This window comes from Echiichthys vipera (assembly GCF_963691815.1).
Source record: "Echiichthys vipera genome assembly, chromosome: 10".
Taxonomy (NCBI): domain Eukaryota; kingdom Metazoa; phylum Chordata; class Actinopteri; order Perciformes; family Trachinidae; genus Echiichthys; species Echiichthys vipera.
In genome coordinates, this window is record NC_139835.1 from 23,687,517 (window position 1) to 23,709,309 (window position 21,793).

General features: G+C 41.6%; 1 protein-coding gene across 6 annotated transcripts in view; it reads left to right on the forward strand.

Moving 5' to 3' along the window:
- tbc1d4 (TBC1 domain family, member 4) overlaps nt 1-21,029 on the forward strand; it is a 28,528-nt gene extending 7,499 nt beyond the window's left edge. The window contains exons 4-23 of one of the 6 annotated variants that reach the window (XM_083921521.1): nt 935-1,173; nt 2,209-2,298; nt 2,733-2,837; nt 2,908-3,040; nt 3,134-3,225; nt 3,390-3,500; nt 4,203-4,325; nt 4,805-4,864; nt 6,815-7,032; nt 7,508-7,660; nt 9,909-10,066; nt 10,505-10,727; nt 13,014-13,168; nt 13,474-13,632; nt 14,202-14,302; nt 14,422-14,565; nt 16,103-16,262; nt 16,422-16,591; nt 17,439-17,615; nt 18,282-21,029. In XM_083921521.1, the coding sequence (XP_083777647.1) occupies nt 935-1,173; nt 2,209-2,298; nt 2,733-2,837; nt 2,908-3,040; nt 3,134-3,225; nt 3,390-3,500; nt 4,203-4,325; nt 4,805-4,864; nt 6,815-7,032; nt 7,508-7,660; nt 9,909-10,066; nt 10,505-10,727; nt 13,014-13,168; nt 13,474-13,632; nt 14,202-14,302; nt 14,422-14,565; nt 16,103-16,262; nt 16,422-16,591; nt 17,439-17,615; nt 18,282-18,512 (3,002 nt within the window). In that variant the 3' untranslated portion in view covers nt 18,513-21,029. Of the gene's footprint in view, nt 1-934; nt 1,174-2,208; nt 2,299-2,732; nt 2,838-2,907; nt 3,041-3,133; nt 3,226-3,389; nt 3,501-4,202; nt 4,326-4,804; nt 4,865-6,814; nt 7,033-7,507; nt 7,661-9,908; nt 10,067-10,504; nt 10,728-13,006; nt 13,169-13,473; nt 13,633-14,201; nt 14,303-14,421; nt 14,566-16,102; nt 16,263-16,421; nt 16,592-17,438; nt 17,616-18,281 lie in introns of all 6 variants that reach the window. The other 5 variants (XM_083921522.1, XM_083921523.1, XM_083921524.1 and 2 more) reach the window with 5 other exon arrangements.
- The last annotated feature ends 764 nt before the right edge of the window (nt 21,030-21,793 follow it).

Sequence of the window (21,793 nt, forward strand, 5' to 3'; positions counted from 1 at the left end):
ATTTTTGCAGCACACAGTTGACCGTTCGCCTAGACCCGCACCCCTTGGTTACTGTTGCTACGCCTGTCAAGATTTATGTTCTTGCGGTTCACAATTATACCAGTGGCTGATTTACTTCTTGGAATTCATTGTACATTTGGAAACTAGCTAATAGGGCTGGCACTTTTAACAGTCAAGTTCGAATTTGAACTAACATGTAATTTGTTAAAATTACTTTGAATGCAACTTGTAATGCATGAGGTACAATGTGCTGTGTGTCACCAGCAATGTTCATCTGCCGGTAGTCAGAGTGTCTTACCCTTCAGTGTAGTTATCACATTTTCCCATATGGTGTAATTTTCTCCTTTCTGGGGCTGCCACTACCTTACTTGGGTGGAAGCTGGCAGGTGATTCCTCTTATTAGTTGCTGTTATAGAGTGGGACAGCCGCTTTTTACAAAATCAGCAAACGCTTTAATTTTTCCATATATGGTGTAAGAAACCAAAAATACAGCCACACATTGCTCCTCGGTAGCCTGGAAACCAGATGAATCTTCCAAGCTCATGTTTCATTTGCTACGACAGGTACGCCTGGCCCCTGTTCCATTCAGTCAGACTTACCAGCTGGCCAATCACAACCCTTTATCTCATGTGGGGCGGGTTTAAGAAGACGACTGACAGGGCAGGGTATAGCATAGTATTAAACATAACAGGAGTTCTCTGGCCTGTGGAACAGTCCAGGCTCACGAAACTCGAAGTCAGAGTGAGATGTTCCAGACTAATAAGAATTTGGAAATGAATCTGATGATGCCAGGCTATTATTATTATTAAGTATGATAAGGGAAAATCTAAGATTAGATGACGATATCGTTCAACTGGGTAACACAATCAAATTTGTCTTATCGGTTATGTGGTGTCCCCTGTACATAAAGTGTTTCTTTGCTGCATGTTTAAAGGCCTCTGTAACAGCACCAGTCAGGGCAGCCTGCGAGGAGCCTTCCCTGAGTGCATCCTGGAGGATTCTGGGTTTGAGGAGCCTCAGGAGTTCCGTACGCGCTGCAGCAGCTTGGCAGGGAGTCTGCAGAGGAAGCCGGGTGAAGGGGTCATCATGGGTCCCACTCGTCGCAGACACTCAAGCGCACCAACCCATGTTCAGCCATCTGATTCAGACAAGAACCGCACCATGCTCTTCCAGGTAGAATGATATATAATCATGCCATATACTTCCATGAAATCAAATGATGGGCTTTACTTTTGCTGATGTCTTGGTTTCCGAATGAGTGTAGCGGCTCAGAGGTTTCTTATCTCTGCGCTCAGCTGTCTGTAGAAGCTCAGTCCGTTGGTAGACCACAGCACTGAGGACCTTTATCGTAACAGCAATGTTCTCTCATTAAAACCTGAAGCTTAGTTTTCACTCAAATGCCTGGCCTGGACCAAGGGGTTTATTGTATTTGAATTACAATGATTTTAACTGAAATGAATGGATACTGTGTGTGATTGTGGTATAGTTGTACTGAGTTGTAGTAATATTTTACACTCTTTGGCCTGTCTCCAAAACTGTTGTGGATCTAGGGTTTATGGGCAAAATTCTAAATATACTCCCTTTGTCAATGAGATTGATGGATGTTTTCTTTCACTTGACTCCCACCTGTCACACCAGAAAACCAAATGCTTGCTTGCTTCACACCGTGTCATTGAAACTCTCGCTGCAATGAGGTGTGAGCGTCTTGCAACTGCAAATCATTTTTATGTACATGTGGCAGGCACTTATGTACAGAGCAGCTAGGCCCAGTGTTACCGCCTCAGCTAAAGAGGCTGTAATTTCTGAGTAGAATTTCTGACTGCGGCGCTAGTTCTGTGTAATTGTAAGGCGCTTTATGAAAAGCATGTGGACTGCAATGTGAGCAGGCTGCCAGTCGTCATACACCATGCCCATTTCTTCACAAAGCTAATTTTAAAAACTAGAGCACATCGCTCAATACGTTACTCCACATAGCAGTCCATTATGGGAAAAATCGTTGATGCAGACCTGTTGACCTTGGTTTTTAGAGTGTGCGAGATTGTTTAGGTTGTTTATGTCATTGAACGGATCTCACAATAGTCGTAGTCCTTGCCATGATCCACAAATAGTATGATGACATTATAGTTTTGTGTCGGTACTTTTTTGTATGCATCTGTATGTGTTCTTGCATGAATCTATCAAACCATAATATACTTTTGTGCTTCACAGGTTGGTCGTTTTGAAGTGAATCTTATAAGTCCAGACAGTAAAACAGTGGTGCTAGAGAAGAACTTCAAAGATATCTCATCCTGCTGTCAGGTTGGTTTATTTTTACTTGCTGTATTTACATTAAGAGCCTATGTTTTCTGACTCTGCTGCAGTTGTAGTGGCAAGATAACTAACAATATGCATTTATTTTCTAGACCTTTAATCCATTACTTCCTGTCTTCACACAGCAGCAAGCCTTTTATTTTCAGTCCTTAATTTAATGAAAAATAATGTCTTTATCACTTATGTAGAAATATATTCCTTTTTCAATTTCTTGAAATAGACTTCCTGCATTGAGATAATGCACTGTTTAGTGTGAGCAAAGTGGTCATTTTACCTATTGAATGTAAAAGGGAAATGGAGTGTCATTGGCGTGTGCTATTCTTAGTTGCCTTTTTGTGATTTGTATTGCTGGACTGAATACCCTTCTTCCGTCTTCGCTTGCTGTAATTTATAATTTCCTGTTTGTCTTGAACTTGATGCAGGGCGTCAAGCAGTCCGACCATTTTGGATTCATCTGTCGGGACCAATCAGAGTCTGGTCCCAGTCAGTATGTGTGCTACGTTTTCCAGTGTGCCAGTGAGTCCCTGGTGAGTCACGCTAAACTTGTGCATTAAAATTACTTTAGCTTTTGCTCCTAACCTTGACCGTATGTGTCAGGTGGATGAAGTGATGCTGACCCTGAAGCAGGCCTTCACTACAGCAGCTGCCTTACAGAGCAACAAGACCGAAATCCAGCTATGCGAGGCTTGCCCCATGCATGACCTGCACAAGCTGTGCGAGCGGATTGAAGGTAAGCCACATAAAGCTCAGTCACTGTCTCTGGCCTGACTTATAAATATATTGATGCATAAAAGAGCATTTCTATTTCCTCCTCTGTTTCCAGGTCTGTACCCACCCAGAGCAAAGCTAGCCATCCAAAAATATCTCTCCCAGGTGACTGACAATGAGCAGGCAGAGATTTTTGAGCGAGTTCAGGTACGGGTTGGCTCTGTTTAGAATAAGCACACTTAAGTATCTGAAAAAAGAGTGACATATTGACAGTTTGGTGATTGACAGTGGATTTTTACGGATCGTGCATCTGCTTCAAAGCACTGTTATTCCATCTTGGGTTTTGAGTGATTGTGTATCCATATCTGCAGAGATTAAAGCCCGGGTCAGACCAAGAGGAGAATGAGCTGGTGATTCTCCATCTGAGACAGCTCTGTGGAGCCAAACAAAAGTCCCACCACCACATCGGAGAGGCCCCACAGGTAAAATCCCAGACTTTGTAGAACATGGATGCAGTCTCTGTGACATCGCCCATAGGTTTCTGGAGAGACATTGTCAAGTTCAATCCGTCTGCATTTAATTATACAGAGACGAGCTTGGGCATGTGTTGAACTTACATTAATCAAACAGTCGGGCCACAGCACGATTGCTTTTAGCTTATACATCATCATCGTTTTCTTTCGTCCAACTGCTTTTGAATATTTTCATCTGACCAAATCTGCAGTAAACACTTCACCTCCGCATCAGACCACCACAAACCCTTCAGTGGCATCTTTTTGTCCGTTGCATATAAATAGTCTTCAGGACCGCCGTCAGTGCTCATGCTCGTGTTCGTCAGTGCAATTGTGCATTAAGGACGGCACACTTGTAATCACGTTGGTCAAACGGTGCCGTCCTAAATGTAAAGTTCATCACTTCCTGCTTGGAAGTATTATCTCCCTACAAAAGACATACGATCGTTATTAAATGAATCACTGTTGTATTCCATATTGTTGCGGGGGAACTATGACATTACACTATGAAAGGGTTATGGTTATGGAGGTTTACTTGAGCATGATCTAGCCTGATTGATTGTATGGTAAATGTTATCATTGAAATGGCAGAACCATGTGTGTACTGAAGGCTCAAAGTGAAAGTATTAATTATTTGTGTGATTATTTTTTTCTATGCCCGTTGTCCGACAGAATGCAGCAAACAGCTCATCAGCAGGAGACGGCTCAGCCACCAGCAGTCGCTTCAAACTTGATATCCTCAAGAATAAAGCACGCTCCTCCCTCACCAGCTCCCTGGAGAACATCATTGCAAGGGTGGGTCACAAGAAAGGACGCGTCTATCTTAATTTAATACCCTGCCGTTATTTTATCTTTTTTTTTTTCTCTCTTTCTCTAAATTTAATCCCCCGTCTCTGTCTATTATGTATCCACCCCAGTCAAGAACATAGCCACTGTAATTTGTAGCTTTGTATCAGTTGCCGTTTCTGTGTCATTGACGTCCAGGGGATTTGGATTGACCCATATCTGCCAGTGAGACAGCAGAATAATTCCTTAGTAGAGGGATCCAGTCAATCTGAGACCTCTGCTGCCATCTGCTATTGTCTCAGAGACTTATCTGAACAATGAGACTGTTCATGTTAAGTCAGAGAATATTAGTCCTTTTTTTTCTTGACATTTATGATGTATGCGCCTATGTACCCTTTCTGTCATACACTTGGTACACTTTTGGAAAAGGATTATATAAACATTTATATTATATCGTGTATTTCATTGTATAATTATCTCTGTCACAGGGTGCCAGTCGGATGCGTGGCCGTTTGGGAAGCATGGGAAGCATCAGCAGTTTTGAAAGGGTGAGTGTCCTTGATGGGGAACATGAGAATTCAGAGAACAGTGCTCAAGGGACTCTGGGAATTCTCACTTTATACCCAGGGGCTTTTGAAAGCATGTTATATTCCATCTCTGTCCTCAGAAAAGGACAAGTGTGATAGACATGCTTTCACTTTTCCTACATGGAGAAATGATTCTGCCCTGCATTATTCCCACATAGTTTCATGACCCAGCTGCATTGGCCCAAAGACAGAACATAACGGCGGGGAGTGCATTTACAAAGCAGTCAGGGAACCATTTGGGGTTGCTCCACTGTGTCACAGCTGTGCAGAATGTGGAGTGAGCGTGTGATGTAGTCCTCTGACTCCCCATCAGACATGATGGATTTAAAAGTACTCCACCGATCTAGCATTGTACATCTGGAACAATGTCGGACTCACGGTGGACAGTTAAAAAGAAAAAGGATCAAAGTTGATGACACAGATCCAGAGACATCATCTTTTTTTATTCTGCTTTTCCTTATCAAAATCTGTGCCTACATTACCCACAATCAACCAGCAATAGTTTAGTCAAATGCTTCGTTACAATTGAACTCGGAATTCTAAATTTACAAGTTACCAGTCGGAGATCTCTCGTAACTCACAATGTTACTACAGTGTTTGTAAGCACAGAATACAGCATAATGCATTATCAGCTGGCATTGCTAACAATGGCTAACCTGGCTTAACCGTTAGTATAGTGGTTCTCCGACTTTGTAACTGGAAGATTCAAGTCTTTTATGTTTGTAGCCTCAAGCCGCTAGCATCCAGCGTAGCTGAAGAGCTACAGAAGTCTGTAAACTCAACACCCCCAGAATCTTTTCATTTTTAAAATGTAGGTCTTTTCCCTAAATGAGACGTCTGGGGACTTCACAGTTATCAGATTTCACATAACTCCCTCTGGAGCTACCAAAGGCAGAATCTGGTGTCTTCGCTTTCAAGGCTCACCTGTGCCCTTCTTTCTTATATTAGTGACAGTGAGAAGAATGTTGTTTTCCCTGACAATAAGCCAACAACTAGTCATCTGGGGATTGTGTCAGGATGCCGATGTCAAGCAGGAAATTCAAGTCAGGATGTCCAGTTGTGCTTCTGCTGAGCCATGCTTGTCTTGGCTTCCTCTTCATTAGCCCTGTCATAGCGCTACACGAATCGAAGTTTATCTTATCATTGTTTCCTAAAATCTTCACATCAGAATCAAGCTGAAAGTAACAGGATTTACATGTGCAACAGACAAACAGGCCTTTTGCAACCTGCAAAGTGATTAGCAGTGCAAGGACTCATCATAGCACCAGTAGCTCTGTCAGACCTTGCAGTTGTTTTTACTTATTTGATCTTTGTATTCAAGAAAAAAGAAGCACACATATCGCTGAATCCCTTCTGTCATGTCAGTTCTTAGAGAGGAAGGACTGTAAAACCGTGAAGGGAGGTGATTGGAACGTTTGCGTGTGGAGTTGAGCCACTTGGGCCTGCCCACCAATAGTGTGTGATGCTGTGAGTCACAGGACATTGTCCATTAGAATACAATAGATGTGGGAGTTGTACTGCCAGGCATGAGGCAACGCTGAGTCCACGAGTGTTGAGTGGAAAGTTAAACCTGGAATGAGTCTTGCTGTAGGATTACATTGGCTAGGTGAGTGCAGACCTGTAACTTGAGCATTTGAGGTGGTGTTTTATTCTGCTTTTGGAGTTACTAGCTGTGTGTGGTTTGACTTCCAAGGACATTTAGCATGAATATTACCCATTTGCCTGATATCTAGGTTATTGACCTGCTTAGCTGTACAGGGTGTTTTAGAGGAATTTGTTATTATTCACCATGATCTCATTGTTTATCAGAAAATCCAGCCATGCTTAAAAATTTCATAAATGCACATTAGTGTCAAAGATTTTTACTAATGCACTGACATCTTTCTCCATTTCACGTTCTGTCCTCCTCAGCAGGATGAGGAATCTCCCGGTCACTCTCCTCCAGGTTCCCCTCCTGCTTTCCCTGATGACGACCCGGAAGCCGGCCTGCAGTTCCGTCGACGTGCCCACACCTTCAGCCATCCACCTGTGAAGAAACGCATCTCTTTCGAGGGCCAGCCGGCCAGCCAGGGCAAACAGGCACCACTGCGCAGACAACAGTCTGTTAACCCAGAACTGCTGCAGAGCAGGTAACTTAAACTTCACCTATCAGTCACTGCCCTCCTAGTGTGAACATGTGGGAGAAAGGTATGATCAATGCAGTATGATATCTCTACAGTAATGCTGCAGGAGTGGATGTTTTGCACAGGGGGGTTGTACTAAAATGTTGCTATAGGAGTGAAGATATGACTAACGTTGACTTTGCTTAGAAAATCAGAACCTGTTGCTTTTCTTTAAATCATTTTAACACAAACTAAATATGAAGTTAACCTTTGATGTACACACACAATGTAATCTATTTACAGTGCTTTGATCACTCCGCTGCATTTCTCCACCTCCTGCTCCACTATCCTTGAACAATAGCATCACAAGTTTCCTGTCACTGTTTTGATCCCTCATGTGTTCCTCCATGTTTTTCTTTGCTCTGACCAGAAGCTCTTTTCTTGTGTGTAATGTGTTTGTTTTTTTTTGTATTTGTGGGCATTTCATGTTTGGCTCGCCTAGTCCGGTGGCTGTCTCGAGAACGCGCAGCGTTTCGGAGAGCGAGACCACCTTCAGCCTCCCCTCCTCCTTCTCTGCCCCCACATTCCTGAAAAGCATTTACCAGGGCTCACTGGGTTCCCTGAGCTCCCTGGCAGACAGTGGGAACCTCAAGAGGTGAGAGGGGGTGCTCGGACAAACCCCCCTACTTAGACCCAAACGCATCGCTCAGGGCCAGAGGGGATGAATTTGGTGGGAGGGACAAACTGGTCATTGCTGGGATGGCAGAAGCCGCGTACTCATTGGCTGTCCGAACCTTTTAACACCTAGCTTTTTTGTCCCTGTATCTTCTTACCTTTTTCCTGTCTATTCACACATAACGACCTTTTTATTGGTAAAATACTTTCCAGCTACTCTTTTCTCGGCTCTGCAGCTGGACCGCCCTCTTCCTGTTTCACTCAGAAGTAGAAGGGGATACTGATATACCCCTCTCTTGTTGTATTTGCATGTGAATTTGAAGCTTTTTTGCATGGGAGATCTGTATTTAACCTGGATTTATAGCCTTTATTAACCACACGTCGCATTCATGCCTTTACTTTTCCTTAGAGGTGCCATCAATGATGCCTTAAGATTTTAGTGATGTATTTATTTTGAAAGGTTGCTGTTAAGGCTCAGCTGAACTAATCAATCAGCTAATTATACTATGTTCAAGTAAACAAGACATACCGCTGTGTGCCTGAGAGTCTCCTCTCAGCTCTGTCTTGACAGGGTCTACTAATTGTCTGGATGGCAGAAAGTAAAGGTTAACATTTCCATTATGAATGATATTCAGTGGCGCAGACCATTGTAAAATGGCATTTCCACAGGATGTTTTTCTCCTGACAGCAGTCCAATCCTCTGAGCACTCCTCTGAGAGCAGGTTTAAAAGAAAACCTCTTGAAAAGCCTCAACCTGTTGAATATAAATGCATGAGAACGCCAACATATTCAGTCGGTTGTACTTTAGATGCTCGATGCTTGAGATGACTTAACTCCAGTGCTGTCTTTTATGTGACACTCTTTATGATAATAAGAGGCAATATGTCAAGTGAGGAATTTTAATCAGTTAAGGAGGCGATGTGCTGAAAAGCTGTGAGAGTAGAGTCATGGTCTCAGGTCACATTTGTCTCAATAAAGGTCACTTCCTGTTTTTCACTGTCCGCATGATCAGACAGGCGCTTGTGTGCTGACCAGGCTTATTAACTACGGTAGCCCTCTCAAGTGGTCCTTAAGGAGTGACATAAAAAATGTTTTTCTTTAATGGAATTTGAACCAATCATTCATTAGATCTCTCCAGTTTTTGACATTCACATTCAACAGCTTTGGAATACATTTTATAGTTATGAATGCATTGAAAAAAAAAAGAATCCTATGAGTAACAAGACAGAGAACAGATACATAGATAGCTAGAGAGATACAGTCTGTAAAAATGGTTGAGTGAGTGTAGCATTATGAAACTAACGTCACATGTATACATAATCAGATCTGGTTGAATGCAGCCTCACTAATTATGTAAAACGACCCAAACTGTGAGTACTAAGTATGCTGTGCTGCAGTCCGTAACTGCACGGTGCATCATTATGCATGTAAAAAAAATTAAATATTGAACTTTAAAGTTACAATCTCAGAAGAGCTTCATTGAATTTTCTTTGGTGGCGCCTTTGGCATAAATTGCAGGACTGTTTTTGGATTTCACTTTCACATGTTTTTGAAGTTCCAGCACCCTCAGTCATCTTTTCTTTGTTTGTGCGGCCATAGTAACTATTTACTGTCGACGCTAGCATAGACCATAAAAAAACAGTAAGCTGCTTCACACACAAATGTGTTGAAGAGAGGGTGTTGGGTTAGCTCCGCCTACCTTCTCTGGCAGAACAACCACTGGTGGGTAATGGAAAACGCGTCCCTAACTGTGCACTACTTGTGATTATTCCATCGAATGTTGCCACAGACAACCAGTTCGTAATACTGTAAATGCAAGTTTTACAGAACTGCAGCAGCTCAGTAACCAAGTTTTCTTCTCCACTCACAATCACAACTTGTTTTTCAGAACGAACCAACAAACAAACAAACATGCATGCGCCTCAGCTGTGGCTGTTTGTGTGGGTGATGACTGTTGTCAATTTACATAACAACACTGCCCTCTACCCTAATAGCATGAACACTGGGAATCAGTCAATTCCTGGCACATGTTCGTCTTCAGTGTGTTTCAAATTGACCATTTCTCATCAGCACAGAGTTTGTTGATGAGAAGCTTGTGTAAGGTTTCCTGTGTTTGTGTTGAACCAAAGGGTGGGTGTGCAATTGTAAAAGTTGCGAAAGAGTGTTGGTGCAAGATGATACCTGACTCGTTCAACGGGTGCCTGTGACACTGCTTTCTTCTCTTGTAGCAATGGAGAAGGCAGAAAGAGGACTCTGTCTGGCTGCAGCAGTGACTCTGTGAGTGGAGGTCTCCCTCCGACCCCACGCAGGGTCTCCTGGAGACAGAAGATCTTCCTGAGGGTCGCTTCACCCATGAACAAGCCGTCTGCATCCATGCAGCACCCAGGTCTGGTAACATAATCCCTCATGCGGTTCAGGCAAGGCACAACATGATGCACAATGAGTACGCTCTGAATAATCCACAAGTGAATAGAAAATGAGGAAAAGGCAGGGAGGACATTTGACGCTAGCGGAAAAAAACTATTGAGACTTTTGACTTTCAATTTGCATGCATATATATGGGGAAAGTAATAATGGTTGAAAGGACAGGGATTTTCCCCTTCATCCTTCCTTCAACATGTGAAAGCGATACCCGTCAACTGTTTTGACTTTAACAAAATCTTTCTTAGCTTTCCCAAGGGAGCTTAAAAATGTAGCATGTAGATTATTCCCAGATCCCAGGAATTCATAACATCTTTGCCGCACAAACTTGGATAGTACACATTTGTCATGTCAAATATTGTGTGTACTTCCTGTTGATGTTTTTTTTTACATTGTGTTTCAGACCATTCTGATGTCAGGGAGCTGTTGCCTCTCTCTCCTCGTGGCTTTGACTTAAATCTGGATCCTTTGGGGTGTCTGCTGCCACCAACAGGTGACCCCATGTCTGGGGAGAGGCGTAAGAGAACTGGGGCTGATTACCAGGCCCTCTGGAAGACTGCCATCCACCAGCAGATCCTACTGCTGCGCATGGAAAAGGAGAACCAGAGACTGGAGGGTGAGTTGCTGTTGGTACTGTGCACATAAAGTGTGATACTTGCCCTAGGAGGAATCCATCCTTTTGTCACATGAATGCTAATTATGAAGAACATGATTTAATGACGTAGTTTTATTGCTGCTAGATCATCAGATCAGATTCAGTGTCCCTGGATGTTTAGTGTTTTTGTTTTTCTGCAGTTACTGGTGGTGTTCATAATATGTCATGGGGCTGTTCTTCCATCGGCTCACACTGGGTCTTATTGTTAAAGTTGCTAAGATATTTATCACACTGGTAAATTCCACTTCTGTCTTGCTGTCCCTAACCGAAGCTTTATGAGTGCGGACAGGAATAGAAGGCTCAGCTACTCCTTACACTGTCATTTCTGTTTATTTTGAGAAGTCAAATGTTGCCATCATGGTTTAAGATTCTGGAGCTCAGCTATATTTAGAGCAAAACGTTTTGGTGTTGAACACACACACACACACGCACGAACACGCACACACACACACACACACACGCACGCGCACACACACATTAGCGCATGTAGATATGCAAGAACACTCAAACCAACACTCAGTAGGTTAAAGTGCGTGTATGAAAACAGTAATTGTTTAAAGAACAGGATATAGCATTTGAAAAGATCGCCCTCTAAATGCACAGGGCCCTCATTACAGAAAAGCTTGTATCATTAGGAAAATTCTTATCTTCCTATTAGAGAAGCTATTCCTAAACTCATGGTTATGTACTATCCTATCTCGGACCTTTTGTCTTATGGAATCCTATAACTGTACATTTGATTCTTTAATCGGCACTCATCCTGTCACACCTTTATCTTTCATTAAAATGTACAACTAGGCTTTTTGAGATGGACAAGCAGTAATATCAACAGCTCTCCCTTGTCACTAGCTAGCTAGCTTACTGATGGACTAAAAACAATGAGCATTTCATTTTAGCTATGAGGAGTCGGAGGCGTTAATTGTGTTAGTTAAGGAGAGGAAAATCCTCCTTTTGGGGAAGTTTTCTTCTTAAGAATTCATCATCTTGGCAGTCAATATAAGTATTTAATAACCCTAGCTGAGATATTAATATATACTGTATATACACACACACACAGGTATATATGTCCATGTTCCCCATCTTCATTGTCATTGCCATGTAGACATAACAACAGTGTTTTTTCTATTTTGAATTTAGAACAGGGTCTATGCCATCCTAATTTAGTATTCTTAACTTGGGACCTCCCTAAGTTAGGATGGTTCCGTAACAGCTAATTTCATATCCTAAGATAAGAGAGGATCCCCCCCAGGTTAAGAAAAAATGTTTCTGTGATGCTTAACATTCTAAATTTCCTCCTAAACTGAGATAAGAATGTATTTCAGGCCGAGTATGTGATGAGGCCCAAGGTTATATAGGGAGTATCCCAAAGTTTATTTTATCACTCCCTTTTTCTCCTCTAATCCCCTCACAACCATTTTAACTTCTAACCAGGAATTCCCATTTGGGACACTTAAATATCTACTTTGATATAAAAAATGCATCTTTACAGTGAAGTGAAGTAAACCCTACCTTAATCATAAAAGTCCATAATGTGTGTCAGTTTTATGCATGCTTAGCTCAAACAAAAAAGAACAACTTCTAACATTTACGTCTTGCTCACAGAGAAAAGGAGGAAATGGAATAAAAAAAATTCAGTCTTGAGATGCGTCTGCTATCTGTAGCCTTTAAATTATATTATACCAACACATCTTTCCCTTTGTTTGTTACTATGAAACCAATGCTGGTCTGAGGACCTAAGTGTGAATATCCGTTTACAATAGAAGGTAAGAGATAAAGAAAAAAATCAGCCCTTGGGATCAAGGCAGTTGGATGTTTTGCATGATTCCGGGTGTTGGTTATTATGTTCATTGAATCCAGCTCCTTTTGTTTGCATGTTCAGGGACAATCGTACTTCTATGGTTGTGTTTTTGTTTCTTTTTTTCCATTGTACCTCTCCCCACTATCTTGATAGAGCCTCCGACAGTATAAGGATGGCTCTTTGGTGTTAGTGTGGCTTGTGTCTATATTGTAGGCTTTCCACGCTTACTGTTGCTAAATTGTATGAGGCATTATATCCAATCTTGCTCTCACATCTGGTGTCTTTTAATAGGCTTTTACAAAAGGAAAACCAAAGGGCTTTTTTGTTCTAAGTACAGCTGTCATTGTTGGCCTTTGATCTTGATTTTCTGTTCCGACAAGAGAACCTTAACTGACAAATTGATATTGAATATGTTCTTTACGTCTCCTTTTATCCTGGTGATTGTGTTGCAGCGAGCAGGGATGAGCTGCACATCCGCAAGATGAAGTTAAACTACCAGGAAGTGGGCCAGTGCTCCAAAGATGCGCAGGCATTATGGGAGAGAAAACTGACAGCCCCGGGCAGAACCACAGTCCCACAGGACAAGGAGGAGATGTATCGTGCACTCTGCCAAGGTGAGAGGTGTGTGTGTGTGTGTGTGTGTGTGTGTGTGTGTGTGTGTGTGTGTGTGTGTGTGTGTGTGTGTGTGTGTGTGTGTGTGTGTGTGTGTGTGTGTGTGTGTGTGTGTGTGTGTGTGTGTGTGTGTGTGTGTGTGTGTGTGTGTGTGTGTGTGTGTGTGTGTGTGTGTGTGTGTGTGTGTGTGTGTGTGTGTGTGTGTGTGTGTGTGTGTGTGCGTGCATTCAATCCAAAAGTGGTTGTGGGGACATGCTAATGTATTTGTGTAAGTTTGTACTAATGTATTCTCCATTCATGTGTGCAGGTGTTCCCAAGAGCAGGCGTGGGGAGGTCTGGTTACTCCTTTCCCATCAGCACCGTCTGCGCCACAGGCTGCCCCAGCGTCAGCAAGCCCCAGACACCCCCTACCATGACCTGCTCAAGCAGCTCACCGCACAGCAGCATTCTATTCTGGTGGATCTAGGTGTGCACGCAATTATATAAAAGGGTTCCCACAGTCACAGAGCACAGAGAAAAGTTTGATATTTTAGACATGGGAAAATGATTCAGGACAGATGTCAAGGATGTTTAGAAATTTTAGGACAGCTTCAGCCTCAGTGTGTAGAAGCTATCATTATTATTAGTAGTAGTAGTTGTCATAGAAGTAGTACTTAGGTTGTTATTCTTCTGACTTGAATTTATTCATTGGCAAAAAAATAGTTCTCCTTAATGCTTTTCATCATGTTGAAAGCTCACAGTATTAGAGACCATCTTGCAATTGGTTCACACCAGCCGCAACACCATTTGGGGCCAGGGGTGTTAAGTGGTGTCCTTACTTGCTCAAACACACACACGCACACGCACACGCACACACACTGACCATGAACAAGAACGGGTCCTGCCAGCTGAATTCCTCCATTGGCCATGATGGGAAGACACACACACTCACACACACAGATTCCCAAGGTGAAAAGAATACCAGTGTTGCTGTCGCGGCTGGTAAACATTTAGTAAATGTTCAGATGTAAATATTATTTATGCCTTCCTGTTCAGGCCGGACCTTCCCCACCCACCAGTACTTCTCAGCCCAGCTGGGCGCAGGGCAGCTTTCCCTCTACAACCTCCTGAAAGCCTATTCTCTGCTGGATACAGAGGTACATACTGCAATCCTGTCTCTTTTCCCCACAGTCCATCACCATGGCAATACCGACCAGCTCATCCAATACCATGACATTTGTAGAACATAATATTACATTTTTTTTGTGCCCCACAGGTTGGCTACTGCCAAGGTATCAGCTTTGTGGCTGGAGTGCTTCTGCTACACATGAGTGAAGAACAGGCCTTTGACATGCTGAAGTTCTTCATGTATGACCTCGGCATCAGGCAGCAGTTCAGACCTGACATGATCTCTCTGCAGGTCAGTACGTGAATTGCTGGGTGGATCAGGAGAACATGTTATAACAATGACAGATCTTGTTACTATTTGAGTTACATAATCATTTAATTCCTGCAAGATCATTTCAGAAACGGACATGATTACTTGTTTCACCAACATTTAATTTAAAACTAATGCAAATCTGAGCCACAGCTTTTACCTGGCGGTTAAATAAAGTGTTGTTCATTTGAACATTTGACACTGCAGGAAATAAAATCCTCTGGACATTAGAGCAATTGTGAAAAGAATTTGACATTTTTAGTGCCCCACATACGTAGTATTGAAAAGACACCGTATCCCCTACACCTCCCCTAACAGAGCTGACCAAGGGACACTGACATTTTAAGCAGCAACACAAAGACTGCTTTAGTTTTCACCAGCATTGTCCATTTTTTCAATGATAATTTGGGCTCAGAGTAATTTGAGCATTTAGTTTGGAACATTAAAAGAGTTATAATCACATAAAAACTGCATAATAATACGTACATTTCATATAGCGCTTTTCCAGGTGGTCAAAGACGTAGGCGTTTTGAAATCTTAATGTTAGAACATATCCCCGCTGTCTGGTGGAAACCTCCTGTCTCCATGTTTTCTTCATTTTTTTTATATTTCTTTATATATCAGTGCTTTTGGTCACTCACTTTGTGTGCAGGTTTTATAAAGTTTTAACCAATGAAAAGTATGAAAAATTGCTGTCAGCAAAACCTTATATCCTTGAAAAAATAACAGTTCATTTCTAACCTGTTAGAAACAATATGTGAGTAAAAAGCCCACTGGACTTTCATTCGTGTTTTAGCTGTCATCTGCATTTTCTAAAATCCGGGTTATTACTTAGCAACAGCAAACAGTAGTCAAGTGTCTCCACCTCCTACTCAGACCACACCTGAATGCCTGCTCTGTTAGCTTCTGTTAAACATCAGCTGACCTGAGATAAAAGCATCAGCAGGCGTGGTAATGTTTAATCTACAGCAGGTAACCAAGCAGTACCCTCTTGGGTCTCTACACTGCTGTTCTGTTCTTTTAAGACTAATCTCTGTCTGAGATAAAAGGTTGCACAGCAAAGAGGAATATTGGCTTTATCTGTGCAGTGGTTCAGTACGAGGAGGTAAAGGCATTGCTTGTCTTCTTTGTTAACGGTCAGGAAATTGTAAGACTGATAATGGTCTAATTTTAGCTTGAGCTAACTTCTGCTTCTCTTTTCTGTCTGCCGTGCGTTTTACTGCAGCATTTGTCAGGATCACTGTAAAACATTGTTGGAGAGTTAGCACAGCTCATCAGTGGCTTGGCCTTGGTGCATGTCTGTGCAAGTCTCTAAAACAACACTGGTAATACTTAAGGAGCTTCCAGCTTGGGTAAATGTTCATTTGCCAGCTAACAATTCTCAGATTGCTCTTTAGTCCTCTTTCCCCTGCAGATCCAGATATACCAGTTTGTTCTGGCACAGTATGTTTTTTCCTGTGTTTGTAATCTGTTTGAATTTTTCTGTTTTTCCCCATGCACACTGTTTGTGTTATCCCAGGTTCAGATGTACCAACTCTCCAGACTGTTACACGACTACAACCGCGACTTGTACAATCACTTTGAGGAGTACGAGATCTGCCCGAGCCTCTACGCAGCGCCGTGGTTCCTCACTCTCTTTGCCTCACAGTTCCCCCTCAACTTTGTGTCCCGCGTCTTTGGTATGTGTTTTGAATAAGGCACATGTGTTTTTGCTTATCAGCACAATGCTATTTTCAAAAGAGTATGACATTGAAATAGCCCTGTAGTAATTACAGTTTGAAGGGAAGGTGTGTCAAACATGGTGATTTTATTGCTGCGTTTGTATGTTCTTTCTTCAGATTTTGTATTTGTCCAAGGGACTGGGGTGATCTTTAAAGTGGCACTCTGTCTGCTGAGCAGCCATGAGGGGGAGATAGTGGAGTGTGACAGCTTTGAGAGCATTGTGGACTATCTGAAAACTACACTTCCTGCCCTTACTCAGACACAGATGGAGCAGACCATTGCAAAGGTACATTATGAAATAGAGTCGTAGGTTTCCAGATAATAAAGTACAGTGACGCATGTAAACTTAATATTTGTTCGTGGGTGGCCACTTAACCCCACCATTATCGTAGTGGTAAACTGACAGTTTGTTGATACTTGTGATATTAGAAAATGGGTTAGAGGTGTCACATTGTTAAAGATCCAGTATTCTTACTTAGTATAATGAGAGACATGGTCTCAATGCGACTACATCTTAAATTAAGGATTAGATAAATTTGAAGTGAAATAGTAATTCGATTACCGGTAGTTTTTCAGATTTGATGCAAACAAAACTTTAACAATAGAATTTTAATTGATTGTGTATTTAAAGTATATAGACAAAGAATTGCATTCTGTTGTGTGCTGTCTTTAAGACAATAACTAGCCCTTACACGTTCTCTGTGACAGAACCTGCAAAAGTACTGGTCCTTTATGTTAAGCCAGTCATGAATAAACTGATTCAGTTCCATTTCAACCCATTTGGTTTCATCACAATAGTCTACTTTTTTGTAGGATTTGACTATGCACATATCATACAGCAAATAAACATAAAATGATAAGGTTGGTGAAATTGTACATTTTTGTTTTGTCAACAAATCCCATGAAAATAACAAAAAAACGTTTGTTTGTCGTTTCCAACTGTGACACTCAACCCCAAGCACATTTGTTCATACTGAAGATGTAAATCTTTCAAATCAATGACTTATTCTTTAAACTCTCTAAACAGGCTTGTTTTGTTGGACCTTAAATTTTCATTTTTGTAACCGTATCAATATTATAATGACTTGTCAGTTGTTGGCATCTGTCTCACTGTGTATCCTGTTGTTTGCCAGGTAATGGAGATGGACATCTCCAAGCAGCTGCACGCATACGAGGTGGAGTACCACGTCCTGCAGGATGAGATGTTGGATGCCGGGCCACAGCCTGATGACTCTGAGCGGCTCGACAAACTAGAAAAGACAAATGTGCAGTTGAAGAAACAGAACATGGACCTGCTAGAAAAACTTCAGGTAAGAAAGAGAAGAATCCCACTCAATTGTTACCTTTCATCTACATTAGTGGGAAAGATTTTTGGAACCAACAGCAAATGCTTGGTATATAATGTGTATATAGTTGCTGTGTAACTGTCGGAGTCCTTCTTTCGTTGGATTGTTGAACGTCTGCCCGCATATTTGTGTACAGATCCACACTGATGCCACTGAACATGCCTCAGATTACCCATAGGTGGCACTAAAACACAAGTTAAGGATTCAATAGAAATGATAGCAGGACAAAGGGATTGGACACTACAGTATATGTCCTCCAAATGCTGATAAGTAGTTTGTAAATCTGGGCAGCAGGACTGGTAAAGTCACACCTGATGGTCTGTATATTAATGAGGGTCATAGAGTTACTGAGCTGTTCTCAAACCTCAAAAAAATAGTTCACTGTTAGACTTATAGTGTCAGATAATTGTTACTTATCAAGTGAATTACACAAAGCATGGTATCAATTTAGGTATGAACTACAATCCTATTTGATGGCACTTTTGATGAGACCATATGCTATGGTTCTGGTACAACCCCATACTAGTGTTGACCTCTTGTGGGGTTTGTAGCTTCTGTGCTTTTTGTTTACCTTGTCTGTCTTTGTATTGTGCCTCGTATTAACTTAGGTACAATATTTGTGTCCTCCAGGCTGCACGGCAGAAGATTCAGACACTGGAGACAAGCGTAGAGAACTTCCTTTCTCGGGAGAGCAAAATGAAGCACATGATTCGCTCTCTGGAGCAGGAGAGGGCAGCTTACCAGAAGACGATTGAACGCATGCGCTCATGCCTTCCCCCTGACGCCCTGACAGATGTGGAGATGACCCAGATCAAAACAGGACCCAACGGGAAAGCCAAAACTGCAGCCAAGAAACCCTGATGGCAACCAGGGGGCTGGCTGCTCTGGGCAGAAGCACAGGCAGAGACTGAAGTGAACAAATGGAGACTTGCTTTTGTGGAAGGCTGCTGAGCTCCACAGCTATTGTTGTACTGCTGCACAAGAGTAGCAGGGCTTTCTAAATGTGTGATGTCTGGACATAAGACGTGCGAACTGTATAGGAAATATCTACGTGGTATTTGTCAGCATATAATAGAGCAGTGGGAGGATGGTTCAGTTCAGTTATATTAGAAAACAAATTGTTCCATCAGTGCATCAAAGCTGCTGTTGTGCCTCATCTGTTTCACTGCCAGTTTGAAGTTGAGATCAAGATGCACATCCTTCCTTATTCAGATCTTTTGGTAATCACGGGGGGATTTTCTAGATTGACACAAGTGAGAAATGTGTCTGCCTCTGCAAATCTTTTTTGAGCACTGCCTTGATGTATTTGCTACCAGTCTCAGTAGCACCAGAAAAGCAGCGAACAGTGGTTGCCTGTTGGCAAACACTCGCTTGGACTTCAGGTTCAACTTATAGCCATTACCAGTGTGTATGACCCTGGACTTTATGCCCAATTGTTTTGTGTTGTTTTTGAACTTGTGGCTGTTCTGCCTCAGAGTAATCACATTGCTTTGTCATTTTCTTGTGTTCACTTGAAATGTGTGAATGTAATTTGTCTCCAAAGATCATTGTGATAATATTGTTTTTCACAGGAGACATCTGAGTGCATGTCTACCATATAAGGCTTTAAATTTCAGAAGACATATATGGTATCTTGTTGCTCATCCCTCAGCACCGCATCACTTCCTTCATGTGAGAGATCTTTAGTACGTGCACTTGTTGCTCTTAAGAAGGAAGTGCTTCTTCCAAAGCTCAGGTAGGGCGTGAGGTTGTCTGCCTTCTCAGTTTCCTGCATGACACCTTGTTTTAGCACCACCCTCAGACACTGACTGGGGCAGCGTTTACACTCTCAAGGAGGCATTGAAAAACAGACTAAGGTGGAGGATTGATCTGAATATGCATCACACGTTTCTGTTCTAAACATGTGTGACATTTTTGTTTTTGTCAGCCCGTGGTTAGTCAAAATGAGCAACACCCTCTCTTCCTGTGGTTCTCAAAGGTGAGACTACAAGCAGCTAGTGTTGTCCGGCTCAAGATTTCAAGACGGCACATGAAGTGTATGTAGTGTATCTGTAGTTGCATGACTGTCAATCACATGACCAATTTTATGTTTGCAGTGTTTAGGTGAATAGAGAGATTATAAAGGAAATGAGTAGAACTTAATTCAGTTTCCTTTTGAGTTGGTATGAGGCTCTCCTGATACTGGGTAATATATATACAGTATATGCACACATACACTCAAGCAAGCTGTGCGGTGAACTGTCTGAATGTAAGAACAGACCGTTCAAATGGGTTCAAAAAGTGTCCCTGGCTCTCTCCTCGGTTCTGTTTTATCCAACCTCAGTGTCTGACTCACCATCGCCCGCTCTGATTGAAAACAAAACAGTCCTGGGCTCAGCTCCGCTTTCATAAAACACCCTTACATTAAAACCAAGGTGATGTCTACCATGAAAAAAAAGTACTTACTAACAGTGTTTATCAGTCATCTTGTCCTTGGTGATATGTTGTGGTGAAAAACTTGTCTTTCAGTGTGAACCTTTTCTTCTCAAACTTTAGTCCAAGCAGACATATCGTTTGGCATACAATCCTGTACAGGAGCTACTGTACATTTATTCACATACATTTTTATAGGTTGTTTAATCCAACTGTAGGTTCTCTGTCATCATGAAATGTTCTTGTGGTAACTGAGGTGATGTAAAGGCTTATCCCAAACTTCTAATGAATAATAGAGAAATGTTCACCTCTGAATAGCAGGGGTTCTCTCAACAGTTCAGAAAGTCAACCATATCAAACAGCTTATTCTGAAATCTGGTGAAGGTTAGGTAGGACACAGACCTACACTGCTTTCTTGCCTCATTTTGCCTGTATTTTTGCTCATCTACAGTATTTGTGTATAATACAAATGGACAGTTGAACCAAAGGTGTGGTTGCTTTTTAAAAATGAATGAATGAATCAATACAAAATGCAGTGATGTACGTATTATGTTAAATGTTTCGTGATAATGTTTTCGTCACTACACATTTTCAGCTTTCTTTAGGTTTGTACTAAGACATGATACGGCTTGACAAGATACCAAATATTGACAGTAAAAACTTAAAAAAAGACCATGGGCAGACCTGTTTACTCATCATTGTCATCTTATTCCTTTGTGCCAAAAATAAAAAAAATCTTAATTCTGCATTAGTCTGAGATATGAGACCATTTTGTCAATATCTAAGGTTAAGTACATCTTCATGGTCTTTATTTTACATTAGGTGCTCTGAGTCCTGACTACTAAACAGTGCTTGTATCACTGTGCTGTAAGGAAAGACACTTAATAATTGATGGATTGTTTTTCTGTCAACACGAGGGCTACCCAAAAACAAAGAAACTGTCAGGAATTCTTCAATAAACTTCACCTTGCCTTGTTTTTTGTCTGCTCATGTCTGAATGTCTTTCCTGCTCAGTAAGCTCTCATAAATCATGTTCTTTTTCTGCTCTACAAGGTACTGTAGCACTTCAAGTGTAGGACGTAGCCTCAAGCTGAAATGATATCTGTGTGTAGACATATTATTGCGTAAAAGGCCAAGGTATAGGCTCCGACAGTTTTAGAGAGTCTATTTAAAGGCCTTTCAAGAGTTATACTTTTGTCAGTGCCTTGGGCATAGAAAAATACATTCTCCAATGGGGGGAAAAATCCTCTATGAAAATGTATACCCTTTACAAAGTATCTGTAACAATGAACGAAGTGTAAATCAGTCATACGCACTAGGCTATGTATTGTGATTGGGAGTGCATGGAAATAAGGAAGTGTTGTAGCGAGTCTAAACAGTTTGCTAAAAGTAACGGATAAATGGCTGAATTATATAGTTAAAAGTATGGACATCTATTCAACAGTTAAGCGTAAGTATTTAATAAACCGTTAAAATAGTTAATAGTAATGGATGGTTTCTTAAATATAACTCAAAATAATGGATAAGTACTTAGCTAATGTTAAAAGCAGGCTACTCGATAAATGGCTCAAAGTAATAGTTAAGCAGCTTAAATAGTTAGCTAACCTGGGAAGTAGCCTACTGAATAAATTAGGAAAAAAACGTAAATAGTTAGCTAATGTTAAAAGGGGAGCATACTCAGAGTCCTATGTTCCTCGCTTTGTATATGATGCTTTGTTTGTGGCTGGGGA